Source organism: Equus caballus, chromosome 5, assembly GCF_041296265.1.
Source record: "Equus caballus isolate H_3958 breed thoroughbred chromosome 5, TB-T2T, whole genome shotgun sequence".
NCBI classification, from domain to species: Eukaryota; Metazoa; Chordata; class Mammalia; order Perissodactyla; family Equidae; genus Equus; species Equus caballus.
The window spans coordinates 44,842,867-44,862,267 of NC_091688.1; the positions used below are offsets into that span (position 1 = coordinate 44,842,867).

At 40.6% G+C, this 19,401-nt stretch overlaps 1 protein-coding gene across 20 annotated transcripts in view; it reads right to left on the reverse strand.

The window, feature by feature from the left end:
• PIP5K1A (phosphatidylinositol-4-phosphate 5-kinase type 1 alpha) overlaps nt 1-17,858 on the reverse strand; it is a 36,453-nt gene extending 18,595 nt beyond the window's left edge. For 2 of the 20 annotated variants that reach the window (XM_070266350.1, XM_070266341.1), the window contains exons 1-3: nt 17,207-17,738; nt 8,277-8,315; nt 254-285 (exon numbers count right to left, since the gene is read on the reverse strand). In XM_070266350.1, the coding sequence (XP_070122451.1) occupies nt 254-285; nt 8,277-8,315; nt 17,207-17,288 (153 nt within the window). In that variant the 5' untranslated portion in view covers nt 17,289-17,738. Of the gene's footprint in view, nt 1-253; nt 286-1,178; nt 1,252-8,276; nt 8,316-12,673; nt 12,734-16,456; nt 16,536-17,206 lie in introns of those variants that run through there. The other 18 variants (XM_070266349.1, XM_070266346.1, XM_070266353.1 and 15 more) reach the window with 16 other exon arrangements.
• Between the last annotated feature and the right edge of the window lie 1,543 nt (nt 17,859-19,401).

A 19,401-nucleotide genomic window follows, 5' to 3' on the forward strand; every position in this document is an offset into this window, starting at 1 on the left:
AGATACATTACTTACTCTCTGGTACACTGCATTTAATATTTTAAAAAATGCTCAATAAATGTGAGCTATTACTAATATCCATAATAAACTGCAACAAAAGAGTAGCTGTATAATTTCTAGCTTACCAAAGAGATGTAGAAGCCCATCTAGCTTCCAAGATCCAAGTAGGAGGAAAATAAATATGTCATAAACAGGTATCCTTCCATCCCAGAATTAAAGTTTCAGAACTATTATTTATCAATATGAAACTCACCTCAGGTGCCATGGGTCTCTTGATTCCAGATGCTGTTAAAAAATAAACAAAACAAAATCATAAGTGTGTACATACACACTTACATAATCTCTGTCAATCACAGTGAAACAATCAGAGTTTGAGTCAAACTAAACCTGACAATGAGCTCCTGCCTCTATCTCTGTGATACCAGATCCTTTTGGATAAGGACTAAAAGTCCCTCCTTCTTCCTCCTCCATATTCACACAGCCCCTATACATATTCCATTCTTGTTCCAGACCCTTTTCTTACTCAAGTGTTTATATTTTCTCTGAGAATTATATCTGTTCTTGATACATTTAACCATCAGAGTCCGAGGCTCTCAAGTGATACCATGGCTGAAAAAAAGAAGGATAAGAGATACCCAAGACTCACTGGAAAGTCTGGGGCTTGATTAATAATTTTTCCTGTAGAGCTAAAAAGATAAGAACTTTTAGAGCATATCTATGGTGCTTTACTCCTCTAGTAATTACTTCAGAAAAAAAGGTAAAGAGTTGGTCTAAGGAGACGAGAAGGCTAAGGATGAGAAAATGCAATGTCAAAGTAATGAAAAAGCATTCCATGCAAGCAGAAACTGATTCTGCATCCTTATATCCTCATCTTGATTTCTGCTGTAAACTCAACATGGCTTTGCTGGCGTTTACTTACCTACTAAAGTAAGTTTTACTTACTAAATATTTAATCAGTTCTGATGTGTAAGTGTGTAGTTAAATCTCATAGGTATAATTTATGACTTCTATCCATTTAAATTTAGGAAGGATATCAAGAATGTTTAGAAAGTGAACTCAAAGATGGTATGTATAGAAAATCTACTCTGAAAGGTTAAAACAGTTCTTAAGGGTTTGCCATCCCCCTAACTTTCATCCATGACCATATCAGAGACACATGATCACTCAAGGAGACAGACCTTCCTCTCCTTCATACTGGAGAATGTTGGCCTTCATCTTCAAAGACTACTGATATATCGTTTCAGTCTAGCTCTAAAGAATTCAAAGGGAATAAATATTAGCCATATTAAAGAAAATTAGAAAGAGTCGTCAAAATAGGTGGATCTTCAATAATATAAGTTAATACCTGAGTAGGAAGACCCCAGTTCCAGTCCATAAATAAGGTTTAATGGTGACGCAGCAAGAGAAACACATGTGATTAAGTGCAATCAGGTAAAGCTCCTATTATGATTGTTTAAGACAAATGACCAAAAGCTCTGAGAATTTCAGAATATAGCTGGGCTCAGAGGAGAGGCTGTAATAGCCCCTAGAGGTACAAAGGCCACAGACTAAGTATTTCTGGTACCAGAGCAGCAAATTTCCTTCCCCATAGTGAGTCAGGATGGCAAAAAATGGGCAACAGATGGTTTTCATTCCTCTTCCCAAAAAAGAGGCAAGGGAAATGTCATCTAGCTGTTAGAAGATGTGCTGTATAAAATGACCCAGAAAACTGGGAAAACAGCAGAGCCCAATAACCTACACCTTTCATAGGATGCTTCATCTTTAATCAGGTTGACTTTAGCTACGTGAAAGACTAGGTAAATTAGGACTGGAACCCTAAGCTAAAGCTTCAAAGAAACAATAAGCCAAGATGATTCAGATTTATGACGAAAACTGCTACTGACTTACTGCAAAATTTAAGGTGTCCAACAACAAAAAATAGTCAAAACTTTTCGTATCTTACAACCTTTTAGCCAAGGGTCAACATGCTGAGCTATTTAAAAACCAGAAGACCTGGGTTCAAATTCCTGTTACATCAGGCAAATTGTTTTCTATATTTAACTAAAATAAGAGGAACCTATACTGGAATGTTTATGTAAAGACTAGATGAGATAAGCTAAATCAAAGTACTTTACAAACTGTAAAGCGCTATACACATATGTTTTTACGTGTGATTTCTAACACAAGTGCAAAGTTGGGCCCACAGCAAGGTTTAATGTTCAATTACCTACAACTTCATGAAATGCTAATTAGCATATCAAAGTATTTGGCTCCTCCCAAACTCCTCAGCCACCCCCAACATATCATCTACTACAAATCAGTGGTTCCCAATGAGGAAATCAGTATGCTTCCACTTGAGAAAACAAACACTGATTCTGGACTCCTTGGTCAGTGGCCAGCCTATGCATCCTCTTTTACTGGAGAGGAAGAGGTTTGGAAGGGATCTGGCAGAAGAGAAAAGTCAGCATCCAGTCCAACAGTCTGATAGTCTCACCTAAAAAATATCCTCCTCTCTACGCAAGAAGTCATTGGACAAAGTCAAGTTATAAACAATGGAGGAAAAAAACCAGGTAACTGATTTCAAGGCAGAGGGTAGGTTGGGGCTTTCTTACTCCCTAACAAGTTCTACTCTGCTACCTTTGCTAGTTTTATCACACAAATTTGTAGCTCTAGGGCTGCTACACTCTTGCAAAGTACCAGAATGAGGGTGGGAGGACTTCACTCAGCGGAATTTTGGTGCCAACTGCTTAGCTATCTGCAGCTGCAAAGCTGGGATTAATCGCAAGTACACTAGAGCTGAAAACAGAAAGATACTGGGATCTAAATAATCATCATCAGACCAAGGAGAAGGAGAATCAGGACCCAAGACTTACTCTCTTCCTTGCCTGAAGTTTTGCCCCTAGGGTACAGATCAGAGCTTCAACCTACCAAAGAAGAATGGAAGGGAAGAGAAAAATATCTAGAGAATTTTACCAATGTTGCTGTAACATCAGCTTGGCCCAGAAACCCGACGAAGAGCAGAGACATTTCAGAGAACCAGGTACTGTCTGCTAATGCCTGACACTTGGCCCAAGGCTCTACCAATGAGAAATCGTCTACTGAAGAAGTCCATGAGACTGAAGAGCCACCAGCACTGTACCTGTTCACCTCATAATTCTATAAGTACAGAAAAAGGAGGAGGAGTGGAGGAAAGTGAAGGAGGAGGAGAAGTGAAAAAAAAAAAGATGACCAAGTCAGCATGGTAACACCCAGCTTGGTAAGGCCAGACAGCCAATGTTTAAAGTGTATGACATTCAATCCTACAGATGAGACTAGACATTGGTCAACAGAAAGTTTTTCGGGTACCTTTGTGAAAAATACCCTTGATAAGGACATAGTATCATCTTATAATCCATATTCATGATCTGTATATATATCTTCTTTCTTGGGTGGGGAAACTGAGCATAAGGCAGAGTTTCAATGTTAAAACTTACTTTTCTCAGGGAACAAGCTTTCTCCTTAGGAATTTGGAACCTGCCTCTTCCCGTATAAGCCAAAACTCTGAAGGATTATTATTAAAATGCCTACATTATCCTCAGTCCACACTAGGAAATGTGGCATGTGTTACAAGAGAGGAGAGCACATTACCCAAGGCGGGGTATAGAGGCTGACAGCTTGACTATAAATGCTATAGAGAAAGTCCTGGGCCAGCTTCTTCTCATTCACTCAATTTTAACACATCTCAGCACCAGTTCAATGCTGAATTATTATTATTTTTGTGTGTGTGAGGAAGATTGGCCCTGAGCTAACACCTGTTGCCAACTTTCCTCTTTTTGCTTAAGAAAGATTGTTGTTGAGCTAACATCTGCACCAATCTTCCTCTATTTTGTATGGGATGCCACCACAGTGTGGCTTGACCAGCAGTGCTAGGTCCATGCTGGGGATTCAAACCTGCAAACCCAGGGCCACCAAAGTGGAGGGCACAAACTTAACCACTATGCCACCAGGCCGGCCCTGCTGAATTATTTCTGCTTCCCCTCTCCACTGATTTATTCAACAACTATTTATTGATCATCTGTATGTGTCAGGAATTATGCTAGGCACAGTTATATGTTCCTGACCTGGAGGAACTCACAGTATTTCTTTTTTCTTCATCATTTGGGCATCTCCACATTCTCCTATTTCTCCTTAATGCTGACTATAAGACTAAATTGAAATACTGATAGGTTTTTGGAAAAGTTATTTCTCTCCACTGACCAAACAATTTATATTTGTAAAGCACTTTAAAAGCTTACAAACATGGGGCTGGCCCCGTGGTCGAGTGGTTAAGTTCGCGCGCTCCGATGCAGGCGGCCCAGTGTTTCGTTGGTTCGAATCCTGGGCGTGGACATGGCACTGCTCATCAGACCACACTGAGGCAGCGTCCCACATGCCACAACCAGAAGGACCCACAACGAAATATACAACTATGTACCGGGGGGCTTTGGGGAGAAAAAGGAGAAAAATTTAAAAAATCTTTAAAAAAAAAAAAAGCTTACAAACATATCTCGTTTGGCCCTCAAAACAATACCACACTATGTGGGAACTGTTTTAATTAAGGACTTGAGACATATCCACCAAATATAATGTGTGAAACTTGTCTGGATGCTGATTAGAAAAGAAACTAAAAAGACTTCTGAGACAAGAGCCTCAAGAGGAGAAATCCTGTAACTACAGGCATGGCATCACTTAAGGATGGGAATACGTTTTGAGGAATGAATCGTTAGGCAATCTCGTTGTTGTTCTAACATCATAGAGTGTACTTACACAAACCTAGATGGTACAGCCTACTACACACCTAGCCTATACGGCACTAATCTTATTGTATATGCGGCCCATTATTGACCAAAACATTCCATGACTGTATTGTTAGTTTTGTACACGTGACAAAGCTACTGTGGTTATGCTACAACTCCCTCCCTCCCTCTCTCCCCAAAATAGAGTCCTTATCTGGAGAAATATACTCTGAAGTATTTATGGCTGGAATCACATGAAGACTGGGTTTACTTTAAAATATTCCAAGGGCTAGAGGTGGGAGAATGGAGAAGAATAGATGTAACAAGATTGGCAAAACATTGCTGTTGAAATTGGCTGACGTGTACATGGAGGTTCACTATACTATTCTCTCTACTTTGTGTATGTCTGAAAAATTCTATAATTAGAAGTTTAGGGAAAAATACCACAGAATAAAAGAAAGCAAGTCTGGATAATCCATCTTCTTCATTGAGCTGGTCTATTTTGAGAGGTTTTCTCGGGTAAAAGTTAAGCATCAAGGATCAAGTTCTAAGAGTGAAACTGTTTTTCTCTTATACTGACTTCCCAATTCATGTCCATAGTTTGTTTTCTTCCTGACTATGGGACTCCTACTTACTAAGAGACGCTGGACCAAGAAGCACTCTAAACAACTAGCTAATGTTGCTCTACTTTGGAAGCAAAAACTAAAGCTATGACAAACAGGCTGCATCAGAAAAAATAATGGTTCAAATAACTTATTGTGAGTGGGTCAACAGATGATGACAGAGGCAACCACAGTGATTTTGAGCCCTAGTTCCTCTGCGAAAAGAAGAAAATGTAAAAGATCTAGAGAAACAAGGGTGTACTCACTTGGGGAATTTTTTTTTTTATTCTTGCCTGCTCACGCTCAATCTGGTTGAAATCTATAGCTGTTAATGAAAGTTGATTTTTAAATAGAACAAGTTGAGACCTCAGCTCCTCTGGCCAGAAGTGAAGCTACTTGCCCATTTTCAGACTAAAAAATCAATAACCATTTATATTATTAAAAAATTATTCAGGGGGCTGGCCCCGTGGCCGAGTGGTTAAGTTCACGCGCTCCGCTGCAGGCGGCCCAGTGTTTCGTTGGTTCGAATCCTGGGCGTGGACATGACACTGCTCATCAAGCCACGCTGAGGCAGCGTCCCACATGCCACAACTAGAAGGACCCACAAGGAAGAATATACAACTATGTACTGGGGGGCTTTGGGGAGAAAAAGGAAAAAAATAAAATAAAATCTTTAAAAAAAAAAAAAAATTATTCAGGGGTTGGCCCCATGGCCAAATGGTTAGAGGTCCATGTGTTCCACTCCAGCGGCCTGGGTTCACAGGTTTGGATCCCAGGCACAGAGCTACTCCACTCATCAGCCATACTGTGGAGGAATCCCACATACAAAATGGAGGAAGACTGGCATGGATGTTAGCTCAGGGTTAATCTTCCTCTAGCGAAAAAAAAGACGACGACTGGCAACAGACGTTAGCTCAGGGTGAATCTTCCTCGGGGGAAAAAGAATTTAGACAGGCTTTGAGATTTTTAGTCTAATCCTCTTTTCATAAGTAAGAGCAGAATATAAGAGATATGCTCAGGGCTGGCCCGTGGCAGAGTGGTTAAGTTCTTGGGCTCTGTTTCAGTGGCCCAGGGTTTCACCGGTTCGAATCCTGGGCGCAGACATGGCACTGCTCATCAAGCCATGCTGAGGCGGCACCCTACATGCCACAACTAGAAGGACTCACAATTAAAAAAATACACAACTATGTACCCGGGGGCTTTGGGAGAAAAAGGAAAAAAATAAAATCTAAAAAAAAAGAGAGAGAGAGATGCTCAAAATCACAGAGCAAAGGCGGTAAAAGAGCCAGAATTCCTAAATCCACATTCCTCATTCCTAACCCCCAATTCAACTCTCTTCTAAACCATCTTTTGCCTTCAATTTCCTGGCTACCTAGAATCCAGGGGGAAAAGAAATCACCAAGGGAACAAGAACCCTCTAAGAAGCTAAATAAATCTTCAAACCACAAATGGACAATATGAACACCTGTTTTCTTCCCTTGAGGTACCCCCTTCCCTTGGGACAAGGAAATCTATTTTTCATTTTCACTGATAGAGGGTTAAGAGCAGAGTCCTCCTTCTTTAGTTCCTCTCAATGAAGTTAACAATAATGACACTCTACTCCCCTGGCAACAGTCACCAATGTCACTGGCAAAAATAATGGAAAAGTACGTTTCACTTCTTTTAATGAGATTCCTTGTTCTGAACCAGACAATGCCAGCATGCTAGAGGAGCAGAAATTGTCTTTCAAGTCCAATACTTGAAAGAGCAATTTCACAGTTTTACAGATTTAAGGTAGTAGTAGAAAGTATCTTCTTGTCTTTGTAATAAGACATCAACAACTTTAACAGAGGAAAAGAAAGAGCTCCATTCATCTCAGATTGGAGTTTTCTTTTTGGAGTATGCCGAACCATGACTTGCTCTGCTTAAAAGCATAAGGTTTATGACTACCGAATTTGCAATGGACAAAAAGAGGGCATCTGATAGGCAAACTCTCCTGTTTGTTTTGTTTTAGGGATCTTGGAATTGACTGCAGCATCAGTTACCTTGGAATAAGTCCTCACTAACTTCTAAAATATTTTCTGAAAGAATGATCAATAACTCCACATATTATGCATGGAGGAGCTCAGAATTTTCTTGCTTTTTAGGATAGCTAAGGTCAGAAGGGGAAGTTCCCTTCTGTACCATTCTCTCCCTCACCAAGGACTCCTGGTTCAGTCAGTACCCATTCAACAACAAATATTTAATCTGCTATAAAGTCATGTTAGTTCACATACAGACTTTCAGATTAGTGAGGGGAACAATAACAGCATAGTGGGTAAGAATGTGGACTCTGAAATCAGAACACCTAGGTTTGCTAGGTTTGAATATTAGATCCACCATTTACTAACCAGGTAACCTTGGACAAGTTGTTTAAAACTCTCTAGGCCTTGGTTACCTCAACTATAAAATGGAGAAATAATAACATGTAATTCACAGAGTTGTTATGAGAATTAAATAAGGTAAGTCATGTAGACCACTTAACATAGAATGCTGCTCTATAAGTACTAGTAATTATTATTATCATTGTGAATTATGAAACCCCATCTACAGGATGGGAAGGGTCAGGGGAAATGAGAGAAGCAGCAGAAAGGGAAAACAAAGAGTTGAGATTCATTTACTGAAACAAAAAGAAATGAAGTTACGGGAGGATTTCAAAGGAGACAAAAAGGTAGTTGACTGATTCATATTATACCGTGGGACTGTGAGAAAAGATACTTCTATGTTAAGATAGCATCTTTTTTGGAGAGGGCAGAGTGAAATGGGAGCTAAAGTCAAATAATGCTTAAGACATCCACAGCCTTCCCAGAAGACCATGCACTACCACTTCAAAAAGTCTGCAATTGTTATGGGGAAGAGGAGTTGGCTGCTAGTTACTGCAGGGAGCTCATGCTTCTTCAGCACAGATATGCATCAGATCTACCTCTCTTACGGTTGACCCCACAGCACAGAAAGTTGAAACCTAGATGAGGAAAAACAGAAAGTTATCACTTACTTCTGGGGTTCTACTTACTCACAGCAGAATAAGCCCATTTAAAAAAAAAAACCTCTAAAGTTTAAAATTATAAAGAGGAGCTGGCATGATCCCCAGCACCATACTGTGAAATGTGAGATGATTTTTTTTTTGCAGTTCTAGGTAAATGTCCAAAAAGCAAAAGAAAGAGAAGTTCTGGCAGAAAAATTGCAGGAGTGGTCACAAAATTTGTAACCCAAATCATTCGACTCTGGAGGGATTTCCGAGTGGCAAAAAATTTCCAGATATAGGGGGCTGGCCCCATGGCCAAGCGATTAAGTTCGCACACTCCACTTCAGTGGCCCAGGGCTTCACCGGTTTGGATCCTGGGTGTGGACCTAGCACCGTTCATCAAACTATGCTGAAGCAGTGTCCCACACAGCAGAACCAGAAGGATCTGCAACTAGAACACACAACTATGTACTGGGAGACTTTGGCCAGAAGAAGGAAAAACAAAAAGTTTCAGGTATAATGCTCCTTTGCATGCAGGTTTCTATCTTTTTAAAAAAGAATGTATATATATTTTATTTGAGGGTCTTCCACTAGCAAAAAGCCTTAAAAACAAATATGTACAATTTGATCCAAAAGAGGGACTTTATCCTAAGAAAATAATTAGTCAAGTGGACAAAGATGTATATACAAAGATATTCATTGCAGCATTGTATATAATAACTATAACTGGATAGATACTATAACTGGAAAGAATCTAAACAGTAGGGGATTGGTGATATAAATCACGGTGTAGTCAAAAAATGGAAGAGTATATAACCATTGTTTTTATGTATATTTACGGATAGAATGTCACAATAAATTGTTGAGTGGAAAAAGATAAAAAAATTATACAGTACAATTACTTTTGTAAAAAACTCATCTATAAATTCACATGTATTTATACACACAGTAAAGTTCCAAAAGATTACATACCAAAATGTTAAAATATGACTATCTTGGATAGTGGGATTAGGTTAATTTTTAACTTTAAATTTCTATTTTTCCTTATCTATATAAATTTTCTATAACAAATAATTACATAGATAATTTAACAATTAAAGAAAAGGGATACACAGGGGTGGCTTATTGTCATTCTCACTGCTTTATAACGTATTTTTCCCAGTAAACCACTACTCAACAGTCCCACACAAACAGACCAACACTCGCCACCTCACACACAATTTCAAGCTCATTGCAATCATATTATGCCACTGCACAGACAGACTAGAAGGAAAAATGTGAAAATACCTAGAATGCTGCTGACAATCCCAAGCTACAAATAAGCATGACTCCTATACACTCACTCTTTTTCTCTACTACATATTACTTTGAGATGCCTATGCAACCTGAAACAAGCCTACAACAGCACATATAAGAGGTTCTCCACGAAAATCAGGTTTCTCTTTCATATCCTTCAGAATATCAATACTCTCCTATACAATAGGGATACTTAATTTCAGCATATCTCCTGAATGCCAAGACTTGGAAAATATAAACGATCTAGCCTCTAAGTTATGAAAACAAGCTGGGAAATCTTTAATGTTACTAAAATAATTTCAAAACAGCTGAACCAGGCAAGTACCAAAGTGGAAACAATCCAATCAATTCTTGCTAAAATATAAAGCTGACTCATCACACCATGTCACAGAAAATTTTCCTGAGTCACTCTGGACTACTCTTAGGAAGCACTCCATTTTGGTCCTTGGCCCCACCCTAACTTGTGTTTTCTGTGAAAAAGATACTGGAGGGGCTGGTTTCTAGTCACCTGGCAAACCACCACTGTGACTCTCCATAAATTTGCTCGCTACTAATGAACCACTGGGGACCAACATTCATTACTGAGAGGAAGGAGAGAATGTAGAAGAGAAAAAACGTCAATCTAATTTTGAGAAGTGTGAAAAAGGCAAACTTCAGAGGGGGAAATGATCTGGCCTCAAAAGAGGAGAAAACTGAAACAAAGATATTTTCAGACAGTAAATAGCTCCAAAATAAAAGTTGTTTTCCCCCAAGTGTGTGGAACAAAACAAAGCTGGCCTTAATACCAGAGCCTCTCCCTGCGCTTTCAGAACAGAAGCATTTCCGTCGGAGATGAGATGACATCATCTACCAACTGAGAAACTAAGAGGCTGTGTGTGACTGACTTCAGTGTTTGAAGTACACATATAATTTGGGGACGCTAGAGGCTGGCCGGATGTGCATTCCTCAGACAACTGGAGTTTTGCCTCAACAGGTCATACAGAAGCAATCCCAGAGACAGCTCAATGACCTACCAATACTACGACATAAATGTGTCAATAATTCCTACATAGAGCACAAAGAGACAAGCAGGCTTTTTGGAAGCAAAATGCTAACTCCTAGGGGATCTCTTCGTTGATAAGATTGAGAGCCAGAGGTTTTATAAGAAAACAAAAAAAGCAAAAGCGAAAACCCACACAAAACAAAAACATGATCAGCCCTATTGTTTGCTGGACTATCTGAAGCAATCTCTCTGCTCCTCGTTAACCTGGAATACTGAAAGTGATTTTAACTATATCCCTGCAGGTGGGAGGCACAATATGTTCCCCAAATGAAAATACTCAGAAATATGTCTCAAATGTCAGCCTGCCTCCTGAGTAGTATTGCTGAGCACACAGCTATAAGAGAGAGTGTTTAAAAAAAAGTACCATTACCATAGCCTCAGTAAGGGCTAAATCTAGCCAATTAAGAAAACCAAGCCATATCTCAGAGAAAAGCTAAATTTTATTTCCTAGTAGGTGTCAACTTTTGCAAAAGATCTTCTAGAAAAAAGTTAGAAAGGCGAAGATCTCCTAGAAACAAAACTTAAAACCAGTCTGATCTATCAGTCCTGGGGTCACCTCAGCTAAGAGCCAACTAAGTGGCAAGGAATGAACCACAGGTTTACTAAAACTCATCTTGATATCATACGTACAGCCCTTATGCAACATCTCTGCCTCTAGCAACCATCTCTCTGAACCTCAGTTTCCTAGTTTGTAAAATGAGGTGAAATTAAAATGTCTCTACATTTCCCTCTAGTAATAAAGTTTTGCTTCCATTTCTACAAGGTAAATTTCATGGTTCTCAGGCCTCAAATATGTATCTCTTGGCACCAAAACTTTGGTTGGAAATAGGTAAAAAATCTGAGTTCCTTAAAAGACTTGAATCTCTTGGATAAGCCACCCATGGCCAAGAGGTACTTGGGCGTCCTGGCAGATTGCCACCTCCTAATTCTATTTCCAAACCTGGCTCTATCTATCTTTGAAAAGCAATGAATCTTGCTGGATTGGAATGTACATGTTTCAGCAGGGAAAGTCTAACTTTAATGATATTATAATGAGCATTAACTGCCCCAAGAATGCACTTCAAGCTAATTACTCCCCAACCTCTAATGCAAGGAAATCAGACATATGGCCAAGTTACTTCTCTGCCATCCCTTTTATACAAGGAAAACTTTATCTACACTGCATAGGAAAGCTACTATGCTCTAGCTAACTATATATCCTTAAAAAACCTCGTCCCATTCTCTCCCTCCAACTTCCCTTGCTTACGTTCCCTTAGCGCACTCCCCATCAACATCACTGATCCTTTGAGGTAGTGCTTATTCTGGGTTAATTCCATAATGCTCAGTTAAGTATACAAGGCAAATAATAAGATATATTGAACTCCCTACAAGGACTCTACCCTCCTCTCTCTTTTTGCCAGTCTTCCTCAGACTCCAACAATAAGGAGACTTTTCAGGAATCATATGTTTATCAATTAATACATATTGTACACAGCCATTACAAATAAACAGACCAAAATTTTACAAGAGGAGAAAGAAAAATGATCGGAGACGAAGGTTAAAAAGATGGAAGGGCTGAGGAAAAAAACTTCACGTCAAACAGACAACAGTAAAAGAAACAACAGAAGCTCATAGGAGATATGAACAAAACAGGATCAACAAATATGTAGAAACTAAACAATGCTCTCTTGATAGGAAAGGGTGGAGAAGTGAAGCTCAATAGGGGAGATGGGCTAGGAACGGGTTTCCTCTAGGAAACATCATCAGTCCAAACACTCTCTCTTTGAGATTGAATGGTGGTCTAGGGTTTGGAACAGAGACAGGGAGATTCCCTCTGCCAGGCGACCAAGAACAGCATATTTCCTGAAGTATACTTTTCTCCTTGATCAAGAAAATATGCCCAGTAAACACAAGAAAGAGAAAAAAAGAAACTAGCCATTTTGATCTTGTCATTTTCTTTATGTCAAGTAAGAATATCTCAAAATTCTAGGAAAGAAAATATTCAGCTTAAAAGATAAAACAACTACCTTCCTCTTACCCAGTTCTTTCTTTGGCCTGGTGTTATCTCTGTTGTTCAGTTCACAGGCTATAGCTTCCACTATATTATCAAAGAAAAATAGGCTGATAAAATACGTAATAACTGGTAGTTAGCAATTATTTGAGCAAAGTTATTAAACAGAAGGGTTTTACAACAACCCAGAACAGCACACAGAAATTAACAAGCAAAACATACTATTTTGATAGTCAAAGTTAACTTGTAAGTACATATTACCAATTAACATCAGATACTGGATACCTAATAAGTCCGTATAATTACACTTGACACTGGGCTTGAACAGCCATGGCAGAAATAAATGGTTATTAATAAAAAACAATGACACTCTGATGTCAGTTTTCTGGCAGAATCTACCAAGGGGACAGAAAAAAGGGGAGGGGGGTAAAAACCCCCTGTGGAAAAAGCAAACAGAAAAATCTCTCCCTACTTACAAAATATCAACCAAAATGGTACCTGGTGATATTGTGACTACATGACATAGTGTTCTTTCTTTACATTTCTAAATTTCAGTTTCTCACTCCAGTAAAGTGACTTAAACTACAATACTTGTCACTATGTGGAAGAACTGAAAGGAAAGGGATAATCTGCAAATGGCTTACACTGTATACAAAGAACACAAACAAAAAACCCTCAACAAAATCCGTACCATTTGGAGTTATCAGATTACAGCATAATTTACTGGTGGGGCTCTGCTGGGAAGAATAAAGCCACCAGAATCAAGGACTGATGAGGCCAGCCCTACTACAAAGGTCCCAAACAAAAATGCTTCAAGTCCTTTGGTGTTTCCCTCATTAGTTATGGAAAAAAAAAGTCAGGAAAGGAGCTGTAAAGTTACCTCCAAATCATTTGTGCTCATGATAAAATTATATAGGCGAAGGATGACAATTTCAGAAATGTTCTGGTCTGAAGTAAAAGAAGCTACAGGTTCATAATCTTCCAAGGTTTTAAGAGCTTTTTCTGGGGGAAGTCATGTGATTTTAACACACAGCTCTTATTTCAGGGGCGCAGTGTACACCTTCGCATTCTAACTTTACTTTCTAACTCCTCCACCAACTTCAAATCAAGCCTCCAAAACAGAAAATCTTTTCTCCCTTCATGCAGTAAAAAGGAGACTCAGAGGCTTAATTTCAAGCTCTTGATGGACTAGCCAAACTACAGATAGCGAAACAGGCTCTCTATATGCTGGTGTGACAGATGGCTGCACTGTCAAAGCACCTCATCTCTGCTGATTTTATTTTTAAGTGATGCCACTGTCCAAATAATGAGAATGGGGTTGCCATTGTCCAAATAATGAGGATAGGAGAGAAAGCAAGAGAAGGGATAAATTTCCTTTACACACCAAACAGCTGAGACTAGATGGCAAACTGCATTGCCTTCTATTAACAACCAAGTGTAAGAACGAGCGCATGATGATGACTGCTGTAAGCTGATATTCATTTATAACTGCCTCCCCCAAATCCAAACATGGTAATTATTCCAATGGGAAAAGATGTCGAACATCTCTTACAAGCATATAGTTTGCCCTACCCTTTGTATATCACTTGTCAGCAGCATAAAAGACCAGCTATAGCTTAATGGTGAGATAATCTAGACAATGGTTTAATACTGGCAAGGAAGAACTGTTCTAAATAACCTGTCCTTTCTAATTTGAATGCCAAAAGATTTTGAGCCTCCAAAGGTAATGAATGCCTCATCTAAAACATCACTCTGTCCCTGAATCTGACATTCTTATTTTGTATCCATTTTCAACAGTGCCAGAGAATCTTTTGCCCTTAGGATTTCAGAGTTTTCATCAAAATTTAAGCTGAGTTCAGCTAAACATCTAAGAATAATAAACTGGTTTTAGGATGGTGAAAACACACACACACACACACACACAATCTCCTATCTTGAATTTCTACAAAGCTAGCCTTCTAGCCTTTAACAATTTAGGAAATCCTAAACCATCGATTATTCCTTCCAATGTCCTAACTTCCCAGGTACTATCCAGACAGAGCACCACTCTCCTGCAATCACAAATAAAACCTACTCTTAATAGCCTTTTTTGCATCAGAATCAAACATCTTATCCTCTTCAAAAACATATCCTTGAAACGAAATATTCTATTAAATTAAATTCACCAAGCCCAAACCTAAGTAAACATGCAGATACACAACAAAAGTCAGCACCATATATCTGCATACCATAATCCCATAATGTTTTCAGGACTATTTATGAATAGAATTTTTCTTAATTTCTTAATCTGTTTCAATATTTGCCAAAGAAGCAGATAAGAAAGGTGTAAGAAACAAAAGTAAAAAAAGGAATCTAAAGCTATTTATTTTTAGAGATTTTTACACCTTGATTTCACATATGAACATAGTGGAGTCAAGGAGCTGTGAAGTCCACTGAAACCCAGTATTTAACTTTCTGGAGAAAACACAATAGGATAAACATTTATACAACCTAATTTACTAATTGCTAGCCCTAGGATCTGGCAGGATACATATAAACATACAAAAATATCAAATAGTGACATCTGAAAAAAGACAGTAGGGCTATCCAAAGTAGGAGTAAAAACAGAAGAGGAGGAAGATGTATCAGTAAGTGATAAAGAAATATTTCCTTCTACTCCTAAATCTGTCCACCTGGCCAACACTTCCATGAGATAGATGCTGAATCAATTTTGGGATATAAACACGGATTTTAAGATTAACCTCTGGTTTCTAACAGAGAGAATACCTGTCTTGCTAACAGTTCAGTTTAAGGACTACACGCAACCATTCTTCTTTCTGTACTGCGGGAAAGGGAGAAAAGATTTTAAATTAAGGAGGTAACATATAAAAAAACCCTGTCATGGGGCTGGCCCCGTGGCCAAGTGGTTAAGTTCGTGCGCTCCGCTGCAGGCGGCCCAGTGTTTCATTAGTTCGAATCCTGGGCGCGGACATGGCACTGCTCATCAGACCACACTAGGCAGCGTCCCACATGCCACAACTAGAAGAACCCACAACGAAGAATACACAACTATGTACCGGGGGGCTTTGGGGAGAAAAAGGAAAAAATAAAATCTTTAAAAAAAACAAAACAAAACAAAACCCTGTCATTTTTGCTTTATCCTTCTTCATACTTGGAATGCAACATGAATTGTTCTGGCCCTCTAATGCTTTTACAGGAAAGGCAAAAATCATCTCTCAGGAAACTAAAAATGGATGTACATAAATAAAACTGCAGCTTATGAAGAAGATATTTGTGACCATGTATTCGCTCATCTGAGCTAGAATATGAAAGGTGGTTCTCTATTCAGCCAATTCAAACCGGCTGGGGTGCAATCCCAGGCCTAAGGAAATGTCAACATCTCAAGTAAAGCATCCAACATCTGGCAGCCTCTCTGTTCACAGTGTAGAGGCAACAGTCACTGCGGAACATCAGACATTTCTGATGTAAGCTCTAGAACAGTTTCTAACTCAAACTCCCCCACCCCACACACACAATCCCCCAACGACACACATTTTCCCTCCTACATACAATCTGTTGCTTTTCTTGTGGGATCCTCAGCCCTCCCTCAATCTTCAACAGTTTCTACCTACTTTGAGCTATATTCCCTAGCTTCATTCTCCTAGCCAATTTCCTGATGGAGCCTAAGCATTCTTCCAGTCCACTGCCTATTATGCAATAGTCCCCTACAGGACTTAGAGCCATCCTCCACTCCATCCTCAAGCCTAATTCTCAACATCACTCTCTCAGCCTCTACTGCAATTCAAGACTCCATCATTCCACCTTCCCCACCTGCTTTTAGGGTCTTTTAACTCTAGTTTTCCACATTCCTCAGGCTCTCTTCCAAACGTCCCACTCTTTCCAAAGCTGGGCAGTCTAGAAATGGGAGTCATCAAAGGAGAATGCTTTACAAAATATGGATGAGACTGTGTGAGCGCGGGGGATGGGGGGGTACCACGAATGAGAAGGAATGAGGCATCACGAGGAGTCTCTTGAGGAAAACGACGTCTCCAGTAACTCCCATCTCCAACAAAATTTACAATTCCCTAACTCCCTAGCAATCTAAAGCATCCCATAACTCTTCAATACCTTTTAAGTCTCCTGGATTCTATTCCACATTTTTATCCAATTAATCCCACAATCAGCCTGGATTCTACCTGCCTCTCTCACTAAGTAATTCCTCTCTACTTACGAGGCCTCCATTTACTTTACTTTTCTCTACTCCATTCCATTTCCCTTCTGTTTCCTTTCTACCCGCATCTTCAATCTCCATCCCTTCCTAACCCTCCTCCTTAAAGTCCTCAACTCGGTCTTCTCGAGGACAGCCAACGTTTTTGACAGCTTCCCTTTACTCAATCAAATCCATCCTTTCCTCAGACGCCCCCAACCCGCTCGGAAAGCCCTGCTCTTTGAAAGCCCAGCCTTCTGTCCTCCTTACCGGCAACTCCTCGGACATCCCCAGTTACAGGTGCCCTCCCAGGTCTCGCTCTTGCTCCCATCGCACAATCGTCGTCAGCCCCCTGCCACCCTCGCCCAGATTACCTGAGGACGAGGCACCGGAAGAGACCCCGGGATCCACGGATGAAACCCCGACCGCCGACGGCCCAGAGGAGGCCGACGCCATCTTGGCAGCCCCCTCCCCCTCAGCGGCCTCGCTCCCTTTCAATCCGGCTCTTCCTCTTCTCAGAGTCGAATCTTCCCCACGTCTCCTCACAGAACCCGCGTTCCGCGGGCCACCTCCCCGCCCCCCTGGGGCCTCTCTCAGACACGTCGGGCCGGCTCCAGGACCACCTCAGGGCCGCACCATTCGGCTAGCATGGGGGAGAACTCCGTCTCTCACACTCCCCTCAACTTTAACTGCTTTCCGCGGGAGCTACTTTCCCCTTTCACAAGGGAGTGGGCTTAAGCTGGCTTGCGGGACCCTGTGTGCGGACCAAACCACACCCAACGGAATTAGGAGGCGTGAGAAGTCCCGAAGGAGCAAATGCCCTCTCCCCCTCCCCCCTAGCCACAGCCTGTTTGTCGCCCAACCCGGCCGCTCCACTCCGGGTGGCCAGGGAAATTCAGGCACTGCGCATGCGCCTAATTTTTCTTAGCGTTCCATCCCACTCAAGGGGGAGGGGGAGGGAGGCCCAGAGAGGAACCAGCCAATCGAGACGCTGCTACTGGTCACATGATGCGAGTCCCTCTAACTAATCGAGGGGTTGAAGACTTGCGCGCGTCGGTCAGCAAACCGTCCCTACGGTGGCCCGGTGGGTCAGTTTAGATTCGGCTCTTTGAAATGAGTGGGTTTACATTGCCTGAGTTCGGGATGAAAGTCCACCCGGCCAGACCTGTTAATTTCACAGCCCAGGAAAGAACTCCTGACAGAAGCCGTGCGGTCAGGTCCGAGACGTTAAGCAGTTGAATATCACAAAACATCACACGCCACCAAGTATTCTTCCGGCTTTACTGCCTTGTTTACTATTTCGTTTACCATGCGTGGATGTCTTGCCTTCGTCTGAATGACATTCGAAACAGATCTACACTTTGCCTCAAGCCCAATGCTGGGCACAGCAACGGAGTTCAGTGAATATTTGATAAATAAATGAAGACCTGTCAAAAAGGGCCACGGAAGGCAATCAGACTGTATCACAATCTTTTGCGATCCAAGCCCTTAGCTCTAACTCTCAGTTATCTATGCTCCAAGGGGCATGGAGACACACAGAGAAATTCCCCATTCTAGACTAACCCTGCTCAGTTTTAACAACGTACCCTGGAGGTTGTGAACCCTGGTGGGGATCTGTAGCACTGTTTCTCTCTAAACAGACTGTGAGCTGCTGCAGAGCAAGGACTATGTTTGTTTCACTCTTGTATCTCCAGTTCCTCCCATGATGTGACTCTACATAGTAGGAGCTCAAAAATTATATGTGGAATGAATAAATGGAGAGAAATAGGAAAAATCTTAGTTTTGTAGCCCCCAAGATGGCCTGGTTATCCTCTAAGCGGATGCCTTTGAGGTCCTCAAAAGGCAACCTGGGACCCCAACGTCCAGAGAATATCCCCACGCATTTACCTCTGCCTTCTACCCGTCCCTCATCGACATGTAAAATAATTGTTTCCCTGCTGCCACCTGCTGGATTATTCATTCTCCTTTGGGTACTGAAGGTACACAAACTTCAAATGATTGGATTGCCATTTGTAACTCCATAGCAATGGAATTGTAGCACTGAAGTATTTTATGATTGCCTGTACCTATACCTACCACCCAACTAAACAGTGCTAGAACTAGACAGGTGGAGGCACACTGTCTAGCACAGGATCTGGCTGATAGGTATTCAATAAATAAGTATTTGTTGAATAAATTATCCGTTTCCAAAAAAAGGCATGGAGTTGTTACTATTTCCAGAGTTATTTTAGAAATCAACTGGTATAGAGGTAAAACTGTTTCTGATTTAAAAATTGGAAATAGACCAATAAAGCCCTGACTCACCAAAGCAGTAGGTCAAATAGGGGGATCTTCTCCTTGGGATTTGATCTATGAATTTGATTTCAGCCCTCCTGAAATAAGAGATCCCTGTTTTGTAGCTTCTTAGAGGTCTTTGTTTCTCTTTTATGTACCAGAAAATGGCAACTATTATTCCTGCCACCTTGTATTATGTAAGTTTACTTGTTTGTCTCCCTCATAATACAGGAACATTTCAGGGCAAAGATTTCATCTTACCCATTTTTATATCACAAGCATCTAGACTAGTGCC